Source organism: Notolepis coatsorum (genome assembly GCF_963971535.1).
Source record: "Notolepis coatsorum genome assembly, chromosome: 17".
NCBI classification, from domain to species: domain Eukaryota; kingdom Metazoa; phylum Chordata; class Actinopteri; order Aulopiformes; family Paralepididae; genus Notolepis; species Notolepis coatsorum.
The window spans coordinates 89,175,940-89,185,702 of NC_140181.1; the positions used below are offsets into that span (position 1 = coordinate 89,175,940).

At 45.3% G+C, this 9,763-nt stretch overlaps 1 protein-coding gene across 1 annotated transcript in view; it reads right to left on the reverse strand.

Annotated features, from left to right (window-relative positions):
• Nucleotides 1–8,870, reverse strand: part of LOC311243882 (sodium- and chloride-dependent creatine transporter 1-like) — a 34,994-nt gene extending 26,124 nt beyond the window's left edge. The window contains 2 exon segments of the mRNA XM_084333259.1: nt 6,520–6,831; nt 8,400–8,870. Coding sequence (XP_084189385.1) covers nt 6,520–6,831; nt 8,400–8,430 — 343 coding nt within the window. The 5' untranslated portion in view covers nt 8,431–8,870.
• Between the last annotated feature and the right edge of the window lie 893 nt (nt 8,871–9,763).

A 9,763-nucleotide genomic window follows, 5' to 3' on the forward strand; every position in this document is an offset into this window, starting at 1 on the left:
CCATTGGATTTGTTGTGTCTTCAATCAACTGCGTTCCTAGTTTGTGACAACATAAAGAAAGGGCATTTCTAAGTGGATTAGGGGAAATTATAATTTTGAGAGAGAGAGAGAGAGAGAGAGAGAGAGAGAGAGAGAGAGAGAGAGAGAGAGAGAGAGAGAGAGAGAGAGAGAGAGAGAGAGAGAGAGAGAGAGAGAGAGAGAGAGAGAGAGAGAGTAAGAATGTGTTTGATAATGTTGTGTTTCTAAACAAAGGAGGACAGGGGGCAGAACACAGAGAGCATCTCACTTCATCTGTCTGGTCCTTAAGGTCCCTCTAGTTTACTCAGAACAGGGTCAATCTGCATCTTGCTACAGTATGATGCCCTCTAGCTCATGGAATGAACAGTCCTTAAAGCTTGAGATTCTCCCCTCTGTTGCAGAGTTTAAGACCTTTGTCAATCAAGTTTGACGTATTTTCATGTATGTTATCCTTACTTTTGTCTCGCCTTGTTGTCTTATTATTTTATATGCCTTTTTTTGCGCTTATTTCTGTATGTACACTCGCCGTGACTGTAAATGAGGGAAACCTCAGTTGCCTTTCGAGTTTAAATAAAGGTTTGAAATCTCTGAGGTTCAATATGACAGAGCAGTCAGAAGTACTGTTTGTATCCATGGATAATTATTTCATGACAAAATATAATAAAGACATTATTCATATAAAGGTTAATAGTCATTAGTCTGTTGACTGTATTCACACGACAGCCATGTAGATCTCATGTCACGCTCAGGTCAGGATTCCTTTCGAACTGCAGGTGGATATGGTCGATAGACTTTTCTGTGGGTTAAATTGTTCCCAGAGGTCACGAGAGGACATGATACACATTTTGCACTTTTATGACAAATTACATTAGCTAATTATTTTCAGAGGTTTTTAAGGACTATTGGCATAGCGGTATTCTATCAAACAATAGCAACATTTGTACAGAAAACATTACAAACGTATGCTATCAACTTTGAATTCATGTGCATTTGAGTCTGGCTTTTGAATTATCTTTGGCCAAAAATTTGCAAAACGTTCACCCTTTAATGCAAACGTAATCCATATCAGGCAAATTAAGCCTTTGACAGGAAACGGATCAGAAGAGGGAGAACAGATTGAGGGCAAAACGGAGAAGAAGGCCACAGAGGAGGAGAACAGAAGGCCAGTAGACCACAGATAAGAGATGCATTGATGGAGGAAGTGGGAGAGATATATCGTCTTGCCTCTCATTCCTCGAGTGTTTCGACATTTGTGGTTGTCGTTGACCTTGAGGGGGAAGGTCCTAGAGAACGCAGGCTATAGCGGGTAGCGGCAGTGAGACGATCAAAATAATGCAAACAGACAAAGTGAAGGGATTACTCCGGGCGGTGTCCCTTTGTTACAGACAGAACACTGTCATCTGTTTTATAACTCTGGAAAAATGCACAATATAAAAACCCCTCAGAAAAACAAGACGTGGGGTCAAAAGGCTGCATTGGATCTGTGACTCAACGCTGATCCAATTGCCATAATTGGTGGGACGCTTACATAAGATTTAGAAAATAAATAAATAAATAAAAACAACACAGACAGACGATTCACTGTGTGTGCCCCTCATGAGAAAACAACCCTGCATCCAGTGACATGCCAGGTATGAATACAGAGTATTACTGGCTGATGCCAAAGACATTAGCGAGCAGATGATGGGGGAGGAGTCGCGACACACAGCGGCAATGATGACGCAGAGATACAGGGCTGGGGGGGGGGGTAAACGGATGTATATGGAGGAGGGAGACGTGAACGCTATACCTTCCAGAGAGGAGAGCGTGATAGGGACAGACATCACGCAGAATGAAACCACTGAGCTGGTGACGCTGCAACACTGTGTGGTGGTGATGCTCTCTCTCTCTCTCTCATTCAGTCCCTCTCCTTCTCCCGCTCATTCACAGAAAGCGGGCGGCTCTAGCCATATAAGGAAACATTTGTCAGTGAGTCTGACGGAGAGAGGGGGGGGGGGGGGGTGTAGAGAGAGAGGAGAGAGAGGGAAAGGGAAGGAGAATGAGAGGGAAGGATAGAGAGCGAAGGAAAGAGGACAAATACAGGAGAGAGAGCCAGGGAAGGAAGGAGAGAGATGCAGTGGGAGGAATGAAACATTTGTCAGTGAGTCTGACGGAGAGAGTCAGAGAGAGGGGAGAGACAGAGAAGGAAAGGGATAGAGAGAGGAGGGAGGAGAGGGAAAGGGAGAGATAGGGAAGGAGAGAGAGGGAAGAAGAGAGAGAGAGAGAGAGATGCAGTGGAAGGAATGACTGATAGGAAAGAAACTAATTTCTGCTGACATGCTGTATCACATATTGGCCAGGTCTATGAGGCAGGCTTACATCAGTCCCCACAAATCATAACTGGCACACACACACACACATCAGGCCTAAAACCAGCCAAGCCCCCCCCCCCCCCCCCCCCCCCCCGCCCAAAAAAACACCAGACCTCCAGAATATGAATTTCCTCTACGTACAGTTTTATATCTGCCTAATTGAGTTTGTCTGTTTTAAACAAGCAGCAGGTTAGAGTTTTATCCCATGTTGTGTTACTAGGCGTTCCCCTGGGTTTGCCAAGGACACACAGAGCCCAGGTGGGCCGACGAGGGGGGGGGGGGGCACAGGGCAGCTACTGTGTGACATGTCCATATGCCCCCTTATCATAAGCGGGACGGGAGAAAGCACCTTTGTGTTGCCAGGCAGGGGGGAGGGGGGGGGGGGGGGGCTGTGTGAGGCAGGCCATTGTTACATGATACCAGAAGGTGGGTATCAGCGCCACGGGTCACAAGACACACTGTGGGGGAGGGTGGGGGGGGTTAGACTGGGAGAAGTTGTGTGCGCACACACACGCACACACACACAGAAGGCACGCTCACTTTCATTCAAACACCTCAATAAAGATAAGAGAAGTCAAGACCAAAGGTTGGAAGAGGTTATGGTTTAAATGAGTGGGAGTGGATGAGGTGGGAGGAGAAAGAGAAAGTAAAGGAGCCATTTCATAGAAAGGAGAACAGTGGCACGCGCACACACACACACAGACACACACACACAAACACACACAGACACACAGACACAAACACACACAGACACACACAGACACACACACAGACACACAGACACACACACACTGAAGCAACATTTACAAAATGGGCCTATAAAGGAGGACTGAACAACAGACAGTGCCTTTGGAAAGTATTCAGCCCCCCTTCATCTTTTTACACATTGTCTTGTTTCATAGGCTGAATTTAAAAATACATTTACACTAAGTCCCATGTGGTTTTGTGCCAAACACCATGCAGTTTTCGTCGCATGCAGTACAAAGACGTTATTTTGGGTATTACCGTATTTCAATTTGAATAAACTCCTAAAAACTTAATATAACATTTTAATAAAATTCTAAAAATCCTAAATACTATCCCCTTTTGTCATTATGGGGCATTGTGTGGACTGATGGCAAACACATAGGTTTTAATCTAATCCTTTTTAAATGAAGCCCACAACACAAGATGTGGAAAGTGAGGGGGGGGGGGCTGAATACTTTCCAAACACACGCTCAAGTGACACCATGTGAGGGAGGCGGGGCTTCTAAAGGTCAAGTGACACCATGTGAGGGAGGCGGGGCTTCTAAAGGGCTACGTGCTCGGAGTCATGCAGGCCTCTTGTTTCTCCCTCTCTGTGACGGGAGGCACCTCACTCCTCCTTTCTCCCCCCTGTTCATTCTCCTCCTACCTTCCCTCCTTTAATTACAACTGTATCAGAGGTGTATCAGAGGTGTATCAGAGGTGTATCAGAGGTGTATCGGAGATGTATCGGAGGTGTATCAGAGGTGTATCAGAGGTGTATCGGAGGTGTATCAGAGGTGTATCAGAGGTGTATCAGAGGTGTATCGGAGGTGTATCCGGTGCCACGGAACACAAAGAGCTTCAACTCGAAAAAGATCCCACTGTTGACAAGAAGAATGACGCCTACTCTCGCAAAAGGACTGCTGTGAACGTTGGACTCACTACGTATTATAGAATAGTAACTAGATGCGTGAACGTTGGACTCACTACGTATTAAAGAATAGTAACTAGATGTGTGAACGTTGGACTCACTACATATTATAGAATAGTAACTAGATGCGTGAACGTTGGACTCACTACGTATTATAGAATAGTAACTAGATGCGTGAACGTTGGACTCACTATGTATTATAGAATAGTAACTAGATGCGTGAACGCTGGACTCACTACGTATTATAGAATAGTAACTAGGATGCGTGAACGTTGGACTCACTACATATTATAGAATAGTAACTAGATGCGTGAACGTTGGACTCACTACGTATTATAGAATAGTAACTAGATGCGTGAACGTTGGACTCACTACGTATTATAGAATAGTAACTAGATGCGTGAACGTTGGACTCACTACGTATTATAGAATAGTAACTAGATGCGTGAACGTTGGACTCACTACGTATTATAGAATAGTAACTAGATGCGTGAACGTTGGACTCACTACGCATTATAGAATAGTAACTAGATGTGTGAACGTTGGACTCACTACGTATTAAAGAATAGTAACTAGATGCGTGAACATTGGACTCACTATGTATTAAATAGTAACTAGATGCGTGAACATTGGACTCACTACGTATTAAAGAATAGTAACTAGATGCGCGAACGTTGGACTCACTACGCATTATAGAATAGTAACTAGATGTCTGAAGGTTGGAGTCACTACGTATTAAAGAATAGTAACTAGATGCGTGAACGTTGGACTCAATACGTATTAAAGAATAGTAACTAGATGTGTATCCTCTAACGGCCGTGTTTTTGTTTTAGGAGAATAGCACCGCCATGAGGCAAGATAACTCAAGACTTCACAGGCCTCCTTGCTATTGGGGGCGACAGTGGCTCAGGAGGTACAGCGGTGGTCTGGTAATTGGAAGGTTCCCGGGTTTGATTCCCGCTCCACTCGGGCAGCATGTTGAAGTGTGTGAACAGTGCCAATTTCTGCGTTTTTCCAGAAATTCTATTGGATCTGGCGGTCATATGGTTTGGCCTATCGGTTATCTAAATGACACATTTGAGGATAATCCACAGATTTCACATAGCAAGTCTGTTTTTTTCCCAATAATTCAAGATAGTGGAAATTCCAATATGGCCGACTTCATAGGTCCTTATGGCAAAGTCTAGGTATCGGTAGACACGTCTCTGGATATGTTTCATGACTGTATGACTAATGGACCAGGAGATAAAAACTCATTTGAAAATTGGACATTCGGCCTGATGGTGGCACTAGAGGAAAGGCCACAGGGTCAGCAAAATCAATAGGGTTCATCCTTTAGGGGTCATGAATGTGCACTGCAAATTTGAAAAGATTTGAATGAAAGCTATTCGAGTTAACACCAAAAGTCATAAAACCATAATATCTCTGACACTGTCACTCATGGACTATTATGATGACCTTTACAAACATAATAGCACCATTTTAGAGGACGTAGGTAAATAAAAATGGTAAATGGTGCATTAATACATCGCTTTTATCCAAAGCGCTTTACAATTTGTTCCTCACATTCACCCATTCACTCACACATTCACACGAGAGAGGCAACGATGCAAGGTGACAACCTGCTCATTGGGAGCAGTTAGGGTTAAGTGTCTTGCTCAAGGACACTTCGACACGCTGCCCGGGAGGAGATGGAATTGAACCGGGAACCTCCGGATTACCAGACAACTGCTCTACCTCCTGAGGCACTGTAGGTGTACTCATCTGAATTATTTTATATTCAGCAGTAACTAATCAGCTAACAGTCCCCTCTCCCCCAAAATGGACACATACTGGTCACACTTGATATGAACGAACCGGCTGCATCAGTGTGTATGTGTTGTAGTGCCACTTGTGTGTTTGTGAGAAGGCATACAGCGATACCGGAGTCTCATGGCAAGCACAGAGACTCAGAAGTAGCTTCTATCCCCAGGCCATCAGGATGCTCAATGACAATAACACTATGTAACAAACCATCAAATACACTCACAGCACACACATCCACACACGCACACACTCACTTTAAATAAACAACTCACTGTAGCACCCACTTTACCCACTTTAACACACTTTATATTTATATTATTGGTAAAGAGATTTGCACTACACAACTCATACCTCATTGCACCTTACCCTAAGTTGTACCTCATCCCATTTCTGCATTGTACTTTGTACTTTATATTGTATTGTAACTCAGTTACTATTTTTTCCCCTACTCTGTATTCTATATTGTATATATATATATATATATGTATATTGAACACTTTTGTTTTGAACACTTTTGTTTACACTTGTTACGTACTTTTGACTTCTATTTTTTTTACTTATCAGTTTTATTTTTATCTCTAGCACACTCTCAGGAGCAGAACAGGAAAAAGCATTTTGTATGACAACTAATAAAGAAACTTGAAACTTGAACTTGACACTTGAGGGGGCGCTGCTCCTGAAGCTCACCTCCTCCGTTCTTGTAGCAGAGGTAAGGGAACCGCCACACGTTGCCCAGGCCCACGGCAAAACCCACGCAGGACATGATGAAGTCCATCTGTCTGGTCCAGGTCTCTCTCTCCTCCACCGGCGCCGCCGCCGCCGTGGCCACGGCCCCGGTCTGGACCTGCAGGGGTGGCAGCCCGCCCTCCCCTCCTCCGCCCCCGTTACATACCGCCCCTTCGCCAGGAACTGGCACCAGAGGGCGGGCCACCCCACCACCACCGCCTTCCTCCTCAGCGGACAGGACGCCTCTCTCCACCTGAGAGAGGCCAATGTCATCTGGGACGGAAACAGGAGGGGGGGGGGGTGGGGGTCAGTACAACCCTAAACCATATTAGATGAGTTGGCGATAGGCCAAGACACAATTGCGACAGTATTTCAGAACCCCCCCCCCCACACAACCCCAAAGGAAACAATAACAATAACAACATACTACTTTAGGACAGGTGTACGGCAGGCAAACAAGAGACTCAAACCTAGATGGAGAGGAAGGTAGAGACAGACGGAGAGAGATAAGAGTTTTGGGTTCATCGTCGGGACAGCGTCAGAATCCTTCACTAAGCCGTGATGACAAGACCAAACATCTGTTTTACAACTACGCTACATCATTACCAAACATGTATTATGTCTACATGTGGCAGCTCAGCGTGGGATTGCGCTAAATTGAAGGCCACGTGGGCTGAATTGTGTTGCAGTCATATATTTCCCCAATCACACTGATCCGAGAGCGTCGTCATCTGATCTGAGTTCTGAGAGTGTCGTCGTCGTCACTCTTGACTTTATGCATTTTCTCTCTCTCTCTCTCCCTCCTAGAGACTGTGATTTGTGCGCTGCGGTACGGCAACCTGAGGTGTCTGTCTAGTGTCTAGCTCCGCCAGTCAAACACAAAGCGTTCATCTCCTCTCCCTTTCACATAGGCTTCTGTATACACATACGCACACACAGAGAGAGAGAGAGAGAGAGAGTCTGTCACTTCATTAGTGCCATTCCATGATATCAATGTCAGCCACTCTGTTGCGGATGCACAGCAAAGCAGTTTCATCCAGATCTGAGCAGTTCGAGGGGGTGTGTGCAAGAGGAGGGAAGGCAGAGGGAGGGTGCAGCATGAGGAAGGGATAATGAGGAAGGTGGCACCTCCAAAACTGTCTGCCCTGTAATTAACCCTACACCTGGGCGAACCATCTGAGGTAAACCTACACTCTAACTAACACAACAGTTGCACCTGTTCTCTTGCGTTGTATAGGTGACACCCAGTGTCACAGAGATTGCGGTTTCCTGGAAATAAACATTGCCCAGGGCTATGGGTGGCAAGTAGATAAAAGTCAAACCTGCAGGTCTCTCCTTTAAAACCACTTCAATAAGCAGCCTAATGTACATGTTATTTAGAGAGATTGGCCTAATGGTGATGATGTCCATGATGTAGCTTATATGTTATATTTAAAAAGGGGGTGACAATCCTTTATATTTGCAAAGTATGACATGTGATTCCAGTGCAGCGCCAAATTTAGCTGCACAGGTGACTAGGTGAGTCAGAACCAGCTGTTTCTTAATATTATTATTATTAATATACTGACTTAATAGGTTTAGCAACCTAAGCCAATTTATTCAACTTTGATATGAAATACTGTTATAGAATGGAATAGAGTGAGAAAGAAAGTGAGAAGGGATAAACAGAAGTTATTTGGTTTGGAAGATTCTTTTTTTGTGCTTGGGGGAAAAGGATGCTCCAACATTCCAAAATGTAACCACAACAGATTAGATGCAAACACAAAAAAAGGGGTAACAATTGAATAACCATTGCTATCAGCATTTTATGACGGGGGTCTGGGGTCATAAATTGCACTCACCTTGGCTGTCGTCTTCCACTTCTGGTGACATAACTGGCGAGAGGGATACTTGAGGCGTGTCGGTATTCGGGTTAATGTGAGCTGGCTGGCTGGCCGGCTGTAGCTACCGTCCTGCTGACGAGCTCGCCGCGGGGAGAGAGGAGGTGGAGCGGTCGCTGCGGACTGCGGTCCAGTCCCCGTCTACCTCCCTCTCTTCTCCTCTCGGTGCACTATTTTCGTATCCTCTTGATATGAAAAAAATTAGTTTTGGTAATTTCTTGCGCGCGTTGGAAGAATCCCCTCAGAAAAGAGATCAGGAATATTTACAAAGCGTCGCAGTCAATATATTTGAGGGGAATTCAAAAGCAGTCGACGAAGCACTTGAAGGTAAGCCTGAAGAATCGCATTGGATGACGGTTAAAAGGAAATGATCGTAAGGCGAGAGTTGGGTCTTTTTTAATCAGAAGTCTCCTCCTGAGGAACCTCCGTGATGCAGTGCGCCGGGTGTCTGAGGCGGACAGAGAGCGAGTCACACTGTGAGCTGCTGCCTTCTTGGCTCGTGCTGCTCCTCCGAGCCCCCTCTCCCTCTCCCTCCCTCTCCCTCCCTCCCTCTCGCGTGATCCCGCGACGCGATTGGCTGGCGGTGAGCGCGCGGTGCCCCAGCATCAGCAACACAGTACAGAGCAAGGGATTCCAAGGATGAGGACAAGGGGGCACTGGCGGACTATTTTCGTATGCTCTTGATATGAAAAAAATTAGTTTTGGTAATTTCTTGCGCGCGTTGGAAGAATCCCCTCAGAAAAGAGATCAGGAATATTTACAAAGCATCGCAGTCAATATATTTGAGGGGAATTCAAAAGCAGTCGACGAAGCACTTGAAGGTAAGCCTGAAGAATCGCATTTGAAGACGGTTAAAAGGAAATTATCATAAGGCGAGAGGAGTTGGGTCTTTTTTAATCAGAGGTCTCCTCCTGAGGAACCTCTGTAATGCAGTGCGCCGGGTGTCACACTGTGAGCTGCTGCCTTCTTGGCTTGTGCTGTCAACCTGTCAACCCTCCCGTTTTTCCCAGGATTCTCCCGTATTTCAACCTTCTCTCACCCTAAAATATTTTCCCGTATTTTTTATTTATTTATACAAAATGGCTGCAATTCCCCTCATGAGGACAGGACACGTGGCAGCAGTGTAGATTAGACAGTTAGCACAGGAAGTGAGACCGGAAGATGGTTGCCAAAAAAACGGTCAGGCAAAGTGGGGTTGTTCCCGGAGAGCTCACTCTCGGCCGTGGTTTCTCAGTGTATAATGTATGGTGCTCTCCCTCAACATGCGAGTATGGTGAGACAACACCATTCTTTAGTCCAAATAATACCCTACTTTATACTATATT